General features: G+C 37.6%; 1 protein-coding gene across 1 annotated transcript in view; it reads left to right on the forward strand.

Moving 5' to 3' along the window:
* Positions 1 to 12,836, forward strand: part of LOC139152245 (glutamate receptor ionotropic, NMDA 2A-like) — an 81,424-nt gene extending 68,588 nt beyond the window's left edge. The window contains exons 4-9 of the mRNA XM_070725387.1: positions 5,453 to 5,760; positions 6,986 to 7,120; positions 8,155 to 8,375; positions 9,584 to 9,744; positions 11,575 to 11,756; positions 12,559 to 12,836. Coding sequence (XP_070581488.1) covers positions 5,453 to 5,760; positions 6,986 to 7,120; positions 8,155 to 8,375; positions 9,584 to 9,744; positions 11,575 to 11,756; positions 12,559 to 12,836 — 1,285 coding nt within the window. The remainder of the gene's footprint in view (positions 1 to 5,452; positions 5,761 to 6,985; positions 7,121 to 8,154; positions 8,376 to 9,583; positions 9,745 to 11,574; positions 11,757 to 12,558) is intronic.
* The last annotated feature ends 4,839 nt before the right edge of the window (positions 12,837 to 17,675 follow it).

Below are 17,675 nucleotides of genomic sequence, written 5' to 3' on the forward strand. Positions count from 1 at the left end.
AACAAAAATCAACCATAAAAGTGTTAAAAACACCAACCATAATTGTAATAAATGGTAATCATAAATTTAATAAACAAGTCACCCATAAATGTAATACTTGTCAACCATAAATGTAATAAATCTATTATTCATATATTAATTGTTTGCGTTTAGTGTGTTTTGTGTACAAGTATTTTGAAAGTATATTTTCACGTTTCGCTTTTTGTGTATAGAACCGATTGGCACGCCGAGACACAGCTGCAATCTACGTGTCAGTGCAGTCTCTATTCTAGATTGAAGTGACTGTATTACAGAACGATCCTTAACGCGTGTTTTCGAAAATTTGCCATACTTTCTTCATCAGTCGCCTCAAATTCATCTTCAGTGGATAAATTGCGTGGAATAATTGATAGATTGTCTATCTATAACTATGGTGTCCCACTTGAAGTTTGTTCCTTCACTGGGGATGCTAATTTCGTTCTACTGTGTTCAAGGTAGTGTTCGTATTGTGTTTACTAGATTGAAATATAGATAATGTTTTCGACTTGTTTGTGTCATAAGTTTCTGTTATAAGGTTGTATATTTCTCTATTGTTTGTTTCTGTTATAAACTTTGTGTGGTATCACCGGTTGATGCTTCCTTCTTATGTCATTAGTGTCTTGGACTGCTTTTCCGTTCCCTTTCTCTAACGGTTTGATTGGTATCTTGCCCTTCCTGATAGTGTTCTCAATGCATTCTATTCTGTGTTTCGGAAAAGAAACCTAGTTTCAGGAAAGCATGGCATAACATTACACTAGTGTTATTAAAGTTTATTTTCTATTCAGGGCATCGATAAATGAATAATAATCTCAAACATACAAGTTCAAGTTTATTACATTAATAGTTGAGTTTTATTACATTTATGATTAATTTGTTTATGGCATTTGTGATTCTGGGTTGTTACATTAATGGTTGACTGGGTTTTTTATGTTTTTGGTTGAATTTTTAACAATTGTGGTTAATATTACTTTATGGAGATTATTACTTTTATGGAGGTTACAACTCCAAGCACCAAGTTATATGACACAGTTTACATTATTTGCAGCCTATTTGTCCAAATACCCGATATCGAGCGCCTAAATTTTTGCGATAATATCAATCTTCATTGGCAAAAGTAAACCCCTCTTATAAATAACCTTAATAAAGAAACACTTCTCCAAGAGATAACATTTTTACGCACAGGCATCGTCTTTGCTTCGGAGACAGTCAGGAGATAACAGAAAATAAGAGCTGAGTAAGATTGTTTAAGCTTATGCACAGCCGCTGCAAGCTCTACATAGCGTACATATTTGAAACCTGATCACATACATTTATGGATTGGTTTACCAGATTGTATATATATATATATATATATATATATATATATATATATATATATATATATATATATATATATATATATATATATATATATATATATATATATACTTGAGATGTACAGATAGCTCCCAGTGTTGTTCGTAGCGTGGTTTGGTAATAGCGGATGAATAAAATTGCACACGTCTACTGATCTGCTTGTATATTTTCTGTTTATTCTGTTGGTAATTTTGATACAACGTTTCGTCCTAAAAGTAGGACTTCATCAGGTTGAAGATGTCTACAAGGGAGAATACAGACAATATATACAATACAATACACAATACATAACAATTGCTCACAGCGTCCTCGGACAGGCACTATAAATAACCATTACCGCCAATTTTGAATTGCCACTTCCAACTGCGCCACACATAAACGGTAAGAATTGTCATATTCTATATCCTTTGTAACTTTCTAATTTACTCAGCCTATAAAGTCCGTTAGCATTTAATTAGGATCAACACTATCCTTACACTGTTCTGTATTTGTCTGTATTCTCCCTTGTAGACATCTTCAACCTGAAGAAGTCCTACTTTTAGGACGAAACGTTGTATCAAAATTACCCACAGAATAAACAGAAAATATACAAGCAGATCAGTAGACGTGTGCAATTTTATTCATCCGACATATATATATATATATATATATATATATATATATATATATATATATATATATATATATATATATATATATATATATATATAATATATAACGTATTACTTCAAGTACAAAGTAATAATATCTGTCACAAAAGTTTCATTAACAGATATTTACTTTATACATGTACTTGAAGTAATTTGTAATATGTTCAGAGTGTCAGCGTGTTTCTTTTCAACGTTTTTCATGTATATATTTATATGTGTGTATGTGTGTGTATTAATATATATATATATATATATATATATATATAATATATATATATGTGTGTGTTGTGTGTGTGTGTGTGTGTGGTGTGTGTGTGTGTGTAAACATACACATATATAAAATACATTTTCTGTGGTACTATGCTCTTAGAATTGCGGGAAGTGATTAAGAAAAGATTTTAGACAGTTTTGTAAAAGTCTCGCAAGACATCCTTTCACCTTTCACGATTTGCCAAATTCATCTCAAGAAATTATTGATATCACTAAAAATTCTGTGCTTGCTCTAGGTAAGGCGTTGGTAGTATCCGATCAACACCGCTGGGAAGCCAGGAAAATCTGACTATATTGATTTTAAATCTAAACCTAAAATACCCAAAATAGACATCCTCTCGTAAACAACTGATGAACCGCTTGTCTTTCAAGTTGTATATCCTTCTTGCAGAATGTCGTGCTGTTCTTTTTATCCTTTATACTATTGTGATGATTGTTCCTCCCATTATGATGTATTATTCTGCCTTGTTGTCCGATGCTCCACACTTACATTCACATTCACATTCATTCACAGTTGGTTATGTTGGAGTTTTAGTACAGGAGATCCCCAGTGGATTGTGAAGACCGATTAATAAATGGAAAAAAAAGTTGAAAGGAAGCACGCTGAAACTCTAGTCATTTCGTCTAGACTTAGATGTATTTCTTGCGTACGACGTTTCGCTCTATAGCTAGAGCTTCTTCAGGTACATCTAAAGAGAGTGATGAAATGTACATATCTCAGTATGCTTATAAATTGCAAGATAACAGTGAAATTTGTTCGATTCAGCGTACACAGAAGTTAGATGAATGTTTCTGAAACCTTTAAAAGTACATAGTTTGTGTAGAAGACTTTGACGATGTACTTGAAGAAGCTCTAGCTATAGAGTACAACGTCGTACGCAAGGGATACATCTAAGTCTAGACGAAATAACCAGAGTGTCAGCGATCATCAGACTCTCAGTAACGCCCAAGTCCTGTTTTCTACTTACTATCTATCTATCTATCTATCTATCTATCTATCTATCTATCTATCTATCTATCTATCTATATATATATATATATATATATATATATATATATATATATATATATATATATATATATATATATATATATCACAAAATTACTTCAAATGCAAAGTAATGGTATCTGTTTATAACGCTCTGCTTTAGCATCGGGCACTGTAATTTCAAACGGGGAAATCTGTACACTTCGAGATATATATATATATATATATATATATATATATATATATATATATATATATATATATATATATATATATATATATATATATATATAATGAATTCACACAAATAAAATACTAATCATACAAATAACATGTATTGAACAAACTCGCATATTTCCCCCTAGCAAATTTATTCTCAGACTGTTGATTGAATGACTTAGATGAGAATTCAAGACACCGTACGCGCCAATTACATAAGAAGTCACGTGACAGAAATACTGTTTTGTTTCACTCGAGTCTGCAACAAAAGCGCGATGACCAATCATCTTGTCTGGGCATAAGTGGACGAGTCTGTCTAGCGCTGTGACCGTCCCCAAACGGATCTGATAATGAGAAAGATATTCCTAACCGGTAACAATATCCAATGCTTATAGTTTCTTTGGGAACGTGTTTATTTTTGAATGGTGTATTGGTGATCGCTGTTTTGTGCTCGCGAATCAACTTTTGATGAAGCGCTTCGGCCGGGGGTCAGCGGAGTAATAATTATGCAAAACGCGTACTGAGACATAGAAAAAGCTAGACAGATTAACGTGGATTTTTGAAGCCAATAAACACTTTTATCATCGCGGAACGCGTCAATTAAGGGAACTGGCTTCCAATGTTTGTGCTTCTGACATCCAATGAATACAGCTTGGTAAATGGAGTCGATGCAGCCAAGTCAGAAACTAAAAACTTCTGGTGTACTCATAAAAACATTTTCTTTGCCATCATCATGAAAATGTTTTCACGCCTAAATTGCGCCACAATCTATACATATTTACACACCTCATTCTTCATAAATTTGGAGTTATTTAGTCTGAGATGGTGCCAACTTTGTGTCCAAGTCTTGGTCAGAAAATTCTTTTCTCAGGATAAAATGACTGAGAACCTTACGAAGTAGCGAAATACCCTTTTTTGTCTCATTGTTGCTGGGCACTTACTGTTACTATCGAGGGACCCTGTTCCCGACGGTTTACCTTCTTTTGAAATATGAGATTTGAAATAGATGTTTATCCATAGATATCGGATTTTGTTTCTGGGGACCAAATCTTGATAAGAACACAGAAAGGAGAAAAAAGGCGGACTCAGTTGCTGTTTTCGTTCTGACGAATCCTCGGTAATCTTGGGAGGGAATCTAGTCCCGATGGTATCGTTTTATTTTCCTCGGGCCACATTTCCGTCATGTTGCAGAGGTGGCTATTAGATGAAAGCTAACCCTTGGTGCATTAAGGAACGTAATGCACATCGTTTCTTGCATCGCTGCCACCCATCACGCTGCAGAAGTCGGTGTATTACGCCATCTGATAGTATTCAAACAATATTGTGTAATGATCGGAAAGTCAAGTGGCGGATCACCATTTTTTTCTTCGAGCACTCCATTGCCAAATCAACGACATAAGATAATCGATAGTTGTGGCCGTAGTATGCCGCAATTTTGATGTTTTGACAGGTTCTGTCGTTATGAGTAACGACCTAGTATCGTATGTTGCTGTTTGACAATGCACGCATATCTGTGCGTCCAGACTGACACACAGAATCACGACTTCTCACTGGCTTTGAACATTTACATAGCACGATATTGCACTGATGGGCATGTTCTGTGATGGGTATGTTCTGTCAACAAATTACATTCTCGGGCATTCAACATTTCTTTTAAAAAGTTGTACTGGGAAGCAAAGGAACTGATGCACATATTATTGAAAAAGTATAAAAGGAGCGGATGCTATTTAAGACCATTTGTGCAACGATAACATACGTAAGGTATAAAAGTTGCGTTCAACAATTATGACTCCGGTACGTTTCCGTATTTCTCCGTTCATTTTAAAAGGTTCGGTTTTGAATGATGTGGTAAAATCGCATTGGCGACTTTTTTTTCTTTTAAACTTTGTCAATTTTGTCTACACTTTAACAATATTGTTTTCCTTTTCCTTGCAAAATTTGTTATTGACAGACATATATACACGATGTGTTGTTCGGGATACTGTATAGAACTCCTGCAGATGCTAAGCCGTGATATGAGCTTCACTTACGACATCTACCTGGTTGATGACGACCTCTACGGCGTGCAGCACGACAACGGCACTTGGAACGGCATCATAAGGGACCTCATGGAGGGCAAGGCCGACGCCGCTGTCGCCGCCGTCAAGATGTCCAGCGACAGGTTTAAGGTGGTGGATTTTTCAGTCCCTTTCATGGAGGTCGGAGTAGCTGTTCTGGTGCCCAAGTCGTCAGGGGTTGTCTTGCCCCACGCTTTTCTCGGTAAGAATCGCCGACTCGCATGCTATGGTTCTCATCCCTTAAGATCCATACTCGCGCAGATATGACCGTATTTTAGTAATTGGCCCTTAGATGCTTTAGGGTTGGCTGACCTGAAAGGGCGAGAGTATACTTGGCGAAGATTTAAGCACAGTGGACCGCAGAAAAAAAGAATCGGACATTTACAAAATTGTGTCTTTTATAGAACAAATAAACGGAAGACGAGAGCAGGAAAAATAATAACGTATTGAACTTATTGATCATATTAAGACCACCCAAAAATCACATTGGCCTATCCCTTACTAACATACATAGCTTAAGGGAAAAAGTAAATTCAGCAGCACTATATTTTTAGATTCTACTATTCCGGCTTTTCATTTCATAATGGTCGCAAATATTATGCTTTTGGACAGTATTTTATCGTTTAATCAAATGGATGGGCTGAGAATGGATTCCTGCGCCTTTGATGTTTGAAATGTATGTAAAAATGCATCCGGAGGGAATAAGGGAAATTTTGAACAAATGGCAATGAAACCAGAAGTGTGGTGCTTTTCCAGTAAAGAAATACAGCTTCGGGTAATTTTCACAGCACGATGTTAGAAAAATAGATGAATGGTATTCATCAAAACTAATATAATTACGGAGGAATCGGAATGTATGGTGGAATGTTATTCATGTTGCTAGTCTCATTTTATGTCAATTTTCCAACTTCCTGAGGCAAAACCTTTTGTCCTAAATTCAGAAGATGACCTTTTTTTCTTGGATATCTGTTTTAATTGTGTCGGAAGGAGCGTAATGTGAATACTACAAACTCTTCACTCGAAAGCGGGTTTATCGACATTGAGATTCTTGATTTTCAAAACGCAGTAATCATAGCAACTTTTCAGTTGCATATTTTATGAAGACGTCTTTCTAATCCATTAAATATTAAGAATTAACACATTTTTAAATAGGACACGTCGACAATACGACAGTATCTGTTCAACGTAAATGATGTCAGTTTCTTTGCTAGGCCCATTGTTACTTGACCGAATCATAAGAAATATTGAAATCTGTATGTTACATGTGCATTTCCTAATGTGTTATTCAAGTTTCATAATTTGTTCATGTCAGCTTTTACAAAATTATGTTACAATGTGGAACTGTAGCTGCCTGTGTGTTGTAATATTTAGAGTGTAATCACATAAACTTCGTGCTTTTCAGGAATTTTGTGTCTTATTTTTTTCAGCACCCTTCGACATAGCCATCTGGGTTATTGTCCTCGTGGTTACACTGAACTTAGCTGCAGTGTCTGTGTTTTTCTTCGAGTTTTGCAGCCCGTACGGCCACAACCGCAAAATTGAGGGATATGCTGGAATTGTAGGTGAGATGAACATCGCCCCTAACGTTAATTACGATCAAGTAAACATGCACGGTGAATACGGTCTAAGATATGACACAATCGAGCCATCCAACTATCTGCATAAAGCTGAAAACCCTCAATACCACTGTAAAAAATAAACAAGACGTTAAAGGGCGCAGTAACTGTTCGTCAATGGGGCACATGTCCATATTTATTTGTCATCAAAAGATTACTGTATCCGAATGCCATTAACGGTTTCTACTCGTGACATTGTTGAAACATTTTGACCTTGAGATAGAATGCCACTCAAGGACAGATATGCAGACTCTCAAACATTTTATCTACCATTTGTTGGTGCTCATTTTGAAGCTCATGGAGTAACTATGGTTTACACCTACCTATGTTTCTGATGATTGAAAATATTAATTTTCTCCATAGAGTTTACACAGGGATAGCGGCCATTTTGAATTTCAAGTGTCAGCAGATATTGGAACTTCGTTCTGTAGAATCCATTGAGTTTTGTCCCTTATATCGGAAGGGAACAATTATAAGTTTCCTTGTGGAAAGTTTGAGCAAACTTGTCTTTCAAATTCGAGGCGCGTTCCAGCTATTCCCTGTTACTGTATCAGTTATTGTCATACAAGGTAGCGCTTTTTATAGTGGATGATTGGATCGAACGGTACAGAAACTCATTTGCATAAATAGCGTGTAAGAAAACACCTTTCGAGAAATTTCACCAATCAACTTTTGTAAAAAAATAAGAGGGTTGCTAGCAACGACTCCGTACCTGTACTGGATTCACATTTTACTGTTGTTCAAGTAATGACTTACGCCCTCAAATGTTTCTTGTCTATCTTATCTGTCTGCAGCTGTCAGCAACCTGATCTGATAGAATTTCTGTACAAAACAAACTTAGGCAAACCAATCGAAGTAAAGTTTTTAATTTCACTGCAGTCCTGAAATATAATACTTTTTGTCAATTGCCAGAACCATAGGAGGCAAATGTACCATCAGAACGCTCTTTATCTTACGCCCTCGCTTTCTCGTTTATCTAGGATCGAAATTCACGTTGGGCAGGGCTGTCTGGATGACTTGGGGGATTCTGTTCAACAACTCCGTTCCATCCAAAGTCCCTCGGAGCTACACCGGTAAATTTATGACTAACATGTGGGCCTGCTTTGCCTTGGTCTTCGTGGCAATGTACACCGGTAACTTAGCCGCTCACATGATCCACGAGGAAACACACGAAAAGATATCGGGCATAACAGACGATAAGGTAAAAATATCTTTGTATCTAATCGCTGATTGGTTGCCACGAATCTCCTTAAACTTTGCAAGTATAATTGTGGTAACTTTTAATATTATTTTTATCATTTTTGTCCGATATGATAGGTACCATTTTCAAATTCTTTCAACTTCGGAATGATAATATACAAAATATTCTATTGGCCTAGCAAAACCAAAGAACTGCCATTTCTGCAATATTGCAACGTTATTGTTGAGTAATGATTTCTTGTAGCAGCCAAAAGCCTGGTGTCGACATTAACGTTTGACATTACAAACATACATTGTATGTATAGGTTTTGACATGATTTCGGGGTAGAGCAAGAAAATGTATTTTGCTGGCAGGACAAAAATACATCAACATTAATGGGGTTTTCACTTTGCTTTGTATAGGTTTTTTTGACGAAATGAGTTATGACAGGTTTGTGTACAGATATTGAAATATCTCGTGTTCTAACCAAGGATCAGAAACATGGCGGCAGTCAGTATCCGCTTACTTTGAAAGGAAGCGAGAAAATGTCAGAGATACCTTCGGAAAAGTGCCTTCTGTTTCCCGTGCTTCGCACGCTAATTGCAAAGATAAAAAGTTTTCATACGATACTATATAGCTTGAGCTTCTCAGCCCGGAAGCAAACTCGCCCTAATGTACTTCGCATACGCTCCATCTGTGAAGAAGTAATGTTAATTTACTAGTTTGAAACAGAAATTACTGAGCTGTGATTGTCCTCATCGTTCTGTATCTGTTGTCTAACACCGCCGGCTTATACTTCACTAAAAAGCTGTCAAAGCAATATTGTAGTGAATGAGATTTGACTAAAAGGGAAACTTTATCGCACTAAAGTGGTTTAATAGGTTGTTCAGGCTTGTCCGTCGCTAGCTCGGTCTGTCGTCTATCTGTCGAACTGTATTTCAGTTTTCTTTTGTCTCTTGTGCACAAGTGACCAGTTCAATCGGCGACAATCATTCCAGTCATTCGCGAGCACCATAACCCCCTCCCCGGCTGATTGTAACATTTCATACTCTCTGTGTGACTTCTTCTAAACAAAGCACCCCAACAAAGCGCTACCTCTATTAAGCTAGCATCCTCTACCCTACCAAACCATATACCCCTCCCTTTGTGAGACAACTACCAGGAAAACCATTGAATTTGGTGAACTGTCCTCGTGAAGTCATTGTATTTTTATTTGCCAAATTCGACAGATACAAGATCCGCACTCGGTGGAACCGCCGTTCAAGTTCGGGACCGTCGCTCAGACAAGTGTTGAACAGCTTATCATGAGGACAAATCCAGAAATGTTTGACTACATGAAGACATTTGTACAACCATCGTCTGAGCATGCAGCAAAAGCTCTCAAAACTGGGTATGCGATCCATCATTTAATTACAGTTTGCATAATATGTATACATACATTATACACAGTGTATACAACATTTTAGAGCTGCCATAACTACTTACTTTGTTATTGGCGTATTTAAGTCTGAAACAAAAACACAACAAAAATTAAAATCATCATCATTATCATCATCATCAATATATATATATATAATATATATATATATATATATATATATATATATATATATATATATGAAACAGTTGCAAAAGACAAAGAAAACTTCGAAACAATGTGAGGGCGTGCCTGAAGACTTAGTTTCTAAAAAGAAACAGTTAAATTATCACAAGAGAACATTAAGATATCTATGGATTATGTTGTCCTGTACAGTGTTGAATTCCGAGCGTGATTTGAGAAGATACAGAAAAGACTTCCATTGCCAGAACTGTCCTGTTGTACCAGAGTCTGGCTTATCCTGCGCGATATTGGTATGCAAAACAGATTGGTTTCCCTATCTCAGAGACGCTTGATCCATTAGCTGGCCGGTTATTGATTCTTCTTCTAAGTGTAAGCTAGGTCTAATCTCTGTAATCTTCGTGTAAGTTGTACTTTTCCCAGAGATGCCGATCCCCATGAGGACGCTGTCAACATAGGGAAAGAAAGATATAGCCATGGTACTGGCGGTGATGTCGATAACGGCGTACGGTACAACGAAAGTGCATTAAGTATGAGAATGTGATCTGAACATGTTGGCAAACTCATTTAAACGAGCAATCTCGGGGAAATAGGCTGTTAACACCACATGGCAATTGAACGAAGTATCGATTGTAAATTGAGGCTTAACAGCATTGTAGCGTTTTGTACCAAACACCAAACTTGTATAACAGGTCTGGTCATCCGCAGGGCGATAGCTGGAAAGACGACATCGGATTAGATCGCGTCTCTCGTTTTCGTAAAATGACGTTGAAGTCATACATGTCTTATTTCTCTTCGCCACCACATCTGTCTATCTGTCTGTCTGTCTGTCTGTCTGTCTCTGTCTGTCTCTGTCTCTCTCTCATTCTGCAGGAATTCGAAGTGATGAGATCATTACATGAGATTATTTCAGAGAGGAGTGGTCACGATAACACCCATTTACTAGGGTTAAGCTTAGAATTGTTTTTTGGAACTGCTCTGAGCTATTTATCCCATGTGATATGCAAGAGATGAGTCTAAAGCTCGCAAAATTATGCATTTCCCTGATAGACGCCGATGTAGACTTAATTTGTAAAACAGTCGCTGTGTAAACGATGGTAAATTTGACCTATTTAAATAAATTCTAACGACGCGGTGTGCATAACTTATAGTCGATGTCTTCGACAGACAAGAGCGACCTCAACGGCAATGTGCCAAAAGCACTATTGTTTCAATAAGAGTTGCACAAAGCTGTTCAGACAGGGGCTTTACCCATAGAACTGTTCTTTTGTATTGCTTAAACTTTCCTAGACTTCTAATCTAAATCGATACTTCTTCTATGCAGCTGCAATTCGTCCATCGAAAACTCGGAAAATGTGTATTGATAATGAACTACTAAGCTTACATCCTTCTTTGCATACTCGAGAAAAATGTTTCATCTTCATGAATCAATAAAAATGAGGCCCTTTTGTGGTAATAACCCTTTAAAATATAAGTATCTCTTAATCGTACGCGAATTTTGTTTTGACTCTGTTTTGAGACTTGGAAGAGTTAGTTTCAATAAAGATTTACTTAATACCTTACCAATTACCTAATTCCTTTATTAATAATCGGTTTTGACTGAGTAACAATGGCGTAAACAATAACAATCACCCGTGTCTTTGTGTCATTATTTCCTTTCAGGGAAATAGACGCATTTGTCTATGATTCGGCAGTACTGGAAAATATGCAGGACAAGGACCCCAAATGCAACCTGATCATGGTCGGCAAAGTCTACGGGACGACTGGCTTCGCCATCGCATTCACAAGGGGATCGCCCTGGAAAGCCGAATTCGACAGACAGCTTTTGTTATACGACGACTTAGGTGAGGAAAATGATTATGTAAAATCCGTCTCCTTGAGACGACTTGCCATTATAGTTTGAACCTTTATTCTCTGTCATTGATACATGTTAATGAAGACGTTGTGTTTTGGCAACCGCGTTTCTTGATATTTAGACGTGCAATTCAACGTCTCAGACAATGATGAAGAAGATGCTCTGTCTAATCTTCTTTGCGTCAACAGTTTAGTGTGGTCTTGAAACCAAAGCGAACGAAGATAAATCCGAAAAGGGAAAATCCCCTTTGCGATGCTCGTTGGAAACATTTTATTTCGAACAAGCATTGTTGGCCTACAGTGTTTTAACTGATTTTTAGACCTGTGGAGGACATTACCTTCTCCTATTTGCGTTTAATATGAAAGTCGGGAATATGTTGTTCTTCACTTAACGTAACATCGAAAATGGTGGCCATTTTCGTAAAACCGAGACAATGTGCTTCAATGATTAAAAATTTGCACCTCAACACCTTATTCCTTAGAAATTCCTGTTATTCCTATGAAAGTAATTTATGAAATCTATACGAGAGGTTTTTATCTACTTTCTCTAGAGAAAATATGAGAAAAAGTTAAAAACGTTGAACTCTGCTACTTCAATAACTTAAGTTACGTGTCTTTACAGTTAGATCAATTCTAAAGATTTTCCTTCCGAGAAAACAATGTTAGCCGGTCCCTATCGACGACATGTAAATAAGAGTAGGACGAGAAACTGATGATCAGTCGATTGCAATGATAAGATTCCACCTTCCTCGGGAATTATTCGGGTTTTTCTTTTTCGATTTTCACGAACAGGAGTCCTTGACAAACTGCGTCACAAGTGGATAGAGGGCGTCTGTAACAAAAAGAATAACCGCAAAGAGAGCAGTCGTCTGAACGTAGAAAACTTCGCGGGAGCATTTTACCTCCTGATTGCCACTGTGGTCATCAGTGTACTCATCTTTACCTGCGAGTGTCTCTGCAACAGACGCCTTCCGAGATGCTGCACGAAAAGGACCAGGAAAATGGGTTTTCTGACGTTGATTAGCGAGGTAAGAACGCATGTCCACGGGCAGTTTGATTTGACAATTTGACAGATTGGTTCGAAAGAGACAGTTTGCGCGTTCAGGGAAAGACGCTTTCCGGAAGCTTTTATCGTGAAGACGTTTAAGTGGTTTTCACTTCTGACAGTTTTCGCGGTTTTAACAAAGTGCCACCGCAGGGTTGCGTTGATTTTTATTGGTCCTCCAGCTTATAATACGACATTCATTTCAAGGTAGTATGCGCCTCGAAAGTGAAAGACTGAAACTTTTGCACAAACTTTCCTAAATGAATCTTTCAACCTATCTCACCAAATCGAGAATAAAATTCAAGGGTCATCATGGTTCAAAGTTTAGAACTAGTGAAATAAATTACCTTACATTTACCGATATTTGAAATTAAAATGGCCGCCATCCCTGTATATGGGGATAAATACAATTTTAGATTTTCAAAAAACTGAGACGATCCTAATCCAAGAGCTTTAAAATGAGCACCGAAGCGGTAGTCCAGAAGAGTGTTGGCAAAACTTTGAGAGTCCGAACATATATCCCCGAGATGCATTTAGCGTAAATCCGTCCACATAACGAACAACATTTGTACAAAATTTCCGTTGAAACACAATAGTCTTGCATATCCATCAACCTTGCAGTTTCGAACGCGTCTTTATGATTTGGTCTTATTTCCAGTAACAGTCGCTTGTCTGAAATAAACAAAAATACTGACAAAAGCCTTACAACATTGAATACCAACACACATGCTTCTGGGGCAACGACCTTTGACACCGAACCCATTTACATATTCAAACAAGTATAAGTATATTAGGAGAGACTCAATATGGCCGACTTTGGTACCAAGATTTCTACTTCTCAACTTCATGGCAGTCTAAAGTGCTACGTGTCTTCTCTTTGTAACGCAGTTATGTTTTCGCATTATTACTTATTTCGTTTCTTTGTTTCTCGTGGACAAGCGAAAGATTCCTCGCTTCAAAAAGAAAAATTCTTTTATTTCTTATCAACAGCAAACAACAAGTCTACTCAGAGTCCACGACGAAGAGGAGAGACGAAAACTCCAGCAAAGGAGGTGCAAAAACAAAAATTGCGCAGACTTGAGAGAGAAACTACACGACACAGAGACGATGATTCGAGATATGGAAAATCATCTGCGACAGAGGTAAACGGCCGGGTAGATTTTGATATTCTTTAAAACATTCGCTGCCACAATCAAGTATATCTGAATTCTTCGATGTTAACTTGGTTGAAATGTTCAGGGGTTTTGAAGTTTAAGCTTATATCCTGCTGTGAAAAGTATGGACTGAATACTGGGCCATAAGGTCAAAGGTGACAATATAGACTTTTCTGGATCCGCATCCGTGTCGAGTCAATGGCTCGTTATCGATATACCTTTCTAGACAGGAGAAAACAATGTGTGCATGCATACATACATACGTACGTACGTACGTACATACATACATACATGCATGCATGCATGCATGCATGCATGCATGCACATACATACATACATACATACATACATACATACATACATACATACATACATACATACATACATACATACATACATACATACATACATACATACATACATACATACATACATACATACATACATACATACATACTTTACCTGTGTGTGCGCGCACGCACGTATGCACATTAAAGTCAAAAGCGGCGTCACAAGCCCTTGGTGCACGAGATTTTTTCAAAAATTTTGTTTCTGTGCTGCTGAAGGGCAAGATGAACATCGAAGTGAGGCCTAAGGTGTTCAACGGTTACACTCTTAAATAAAGCGAGTTTCTTTTCACCATAGTTTTGCATTTCTCTTTATTTTTTTTAAATTATCAACACATTGCCTGTTTCCTTTAAATATGTGACTTGTTCGCAAAGATGCAAAGTAGACAACCTTGTACATGTACTGTGCTTGTTACAAGCAAACCGATTCTTTTACGACATCCACGCAAAAACACTTTGACGAGGAAAACTGTGGACATGTCCATAAATTGTTTCATAATTGCAACGCAATCTCCTTCAGAATCTTACACTTAGTTTTTTTTTCCACAGGAAAAACAACGGAGTTATCAAAAATCGCCACAGAAAATCCTATGGGGATGAAACGAATTCCAATTCTTCCTTGGCGAGGAATTTACTCTTGCACTCGTATGAGACGGACGGCAACGACTGTGAGTCTGACTTCCAGTTTCACGAGTCGGCAGTGTAGCAAAGGTACCGAGTTGTCCCCAACTCCAACAGCCCTGTGGACGATTCAGGATGTGACGTAGGGAGCCGTGGACGCAGCGCCGCGTCCCTAATAGACTATGGTGGACTAACTTGTCTAGTCCTTGCCAAGTTAAAGAGCTGATTGGCTCTGTACATAACTCAGGGGAGTATGAACACTTAACCAGATGGATGGATATCAAAATGTTGATTAAGATAAATTTTTAAAATCTGCCTAGACTGACGGATGGTCGTTTAAACGGTCAGCTCTTGTGAAAACTCTTGTGAACATCAAGTGTGGGTTAATGGTTAGAAAATTATCATCTTTTACTCGTTTAGAGGGCCATCTGTACACACGTTTTGGAAAGGGTTATACGATATTTATCGTCGCAGACTAATCCTTGTCAACTGTCACACTCAGTTGACGTCTGAACCTCCGATCCAAGGGAAGGTATACACTATATATTAACATTCGTGGAAAGTGTGTTGTACACAACCATGCATGATGGCTAACAGTATCGAGTAAGTAATCGGAAGTGATCGGAAGTGGTCGGCTTGTCCCCATCATTTCAGTGACTTTCAATGTAAACACAACGACTCAGAACCTGTACAGGATACCATGTTATCTCAAAGTGTACCAAACTCACAGTATTAATATGCCGGAACCGCTGAGATTGTCAAATCACAAATTATCTACCTCTGCGTTATAGGTTATAGACCAAATTGAAAGTAAGCTGGCAATGGACACATTGTCTTTACCAAAATTTCACGGAATTTGGCTCACATTGCTTCCAAATCGCCATCCTTAAACTTATATATTGAAACAGCGGATGAAAGAATCAGATATTTAACATTTTTGATGACTATATTTATAATCATCGACGGGAAAATGACCCACAATATACAAAATTGTTTGTTTTATTTTATATTTATGTTTGAGATGCGTTGCAATGTGGCCTTCCAATGTACCGAAGATGGCTGCAGAGGAGCCGTTGTATCTAGAGATACCACTCGGAAATGCTGGGGGATGAATTGCGCCTCGAGTTGGCACAACGACATCAGTGTTAGTAAAGTCCCCTGTCCCATTTCTATCGCTGGCAGCGCTGCTCACGAATTGGAATTTGCCTCGTTTCTAAACCCACTCCGCTTTACAACGCACCCTTTCCATGGTCATTCTGTTCTGATTTCGTCAACCCGTAGTCACTTTATCTGTAAATCTGAATCAGGTTGCCCTCTCGGAACATTCATTGAAGAAATGAAGTCAACTTTAATTATAGTCACCAATCCATGACTTTTGCTTGGTGCAAAGTGAAAGCGTGATGCGGAACTATGTAACCCTACTGACGTTCTTTGAGGTTGGATGCGCCTCGGGGACACAATTCCGACTATAAAACTTTAATAATGCGTGATGTTTGGTTTACCATTTATATTGTTAGGGCTCATTTTGCAGCTCTTGGAGTAAATAAAGTTTTAACCGACCCGCTTATTTTCGTGAATGATTATATTTTTTATATTTTTCCTTATAGGCGGCCATTTTGAATTTCAGATGTCGGTAATATTGGATAATTTGTTTCTGTAGTGCCAAATTATGCGCGGTGACCCCAGATTTTTTTATTCTTAATTTGAAAGGGAATGATTTGAAGTTTCCTTGCGGCAAGTTTAAACAAACTTTGTAGTCTTTCATTTTCGAGGCCCCTACTACCTTAAATAAACATGGCCAACAGGCCTCGCTTATCTTCAATATGTATTTAATCGAATTCGCAATGACCGAGTAACCTTAGTAGCTGATATAACAAGACTTCAACTTGTCGAATTATTTCCTTACAAATCCAGTTCCAGTAACTTCATGGTGATTTACTTTTTATCATTTTTGTCATTATGCCGATTGCAGGTTCTTGTTCCACTCCCCAGAGGAAGTAGAATCCCTAGCTATTTAACGTATAGAAGTGTCAAATGCATTGTTGTTTACATTTGAGTTCTAGTCCGGACCAAAATTCACTTGTCAACAATAACAAAGCAGCTGACCTATTTACAGGGTGCGTTGACAAGCTCAATACTGTGTATCACAACTTGCCTTTGGGAGTAGAACAAGAAACTGTAGTTGACATTAGAAACGAAAATAGTGGGGGAAATTAAAAGCCATCAAAAGTTACAGCTACTGGCCCCTTTAATTTTCACAAATCAAGTATCATTTGCAACAGATTAAAGGGATACAGTCGTCGGAACTTCGCTCAAAGATCCTATGGGATCCATACTACCGGTGTAAACACTGTATTCAAGGTACGCCGGTTGATGAAAGTGAAAACATGTTTGCCATAACCTACATCGTATAATTTAAATGTTGCAGCTATAATGATGAGGTGCATCTAGATATCGTGCACGAAATACATTGTTTGTAAACAAGAAACTCGCACAGGCGCAGTTCCGACGACGGTTTCTCTTTAATTTGGCACATAGGTTTCCTTAAACCTCTCCCTTTTTGTTCTGCAAGCACCTCGGTAGTTTCAAAAGCATGAAAACATTCGAAAAGGGTATACCATGCATGCAGCTAATCAGCAATCCAAGCAAAAGCATTCATTTGCAGTCTATAAACGAAGTATACGTACCACTAACATTAATTCACATTCTATCAAATACGATTGATACACTTTATATTTCAGT

This window comes from Ptychodera flava, chromosome 15 (genome assembly GCF_041260155.1).
Source record: "Ptychodera flava strain L36383 chromosome 15, AS_Pfla_20210202, whole genome shotgun sequence".
NCBI classification, from domain to species: domain Eukaryota; kingdom Metazoa; phylum Hemichordata; class Enteropneusta; family Ptychoderidae; genus Ptychodera; species Ptychodera flava.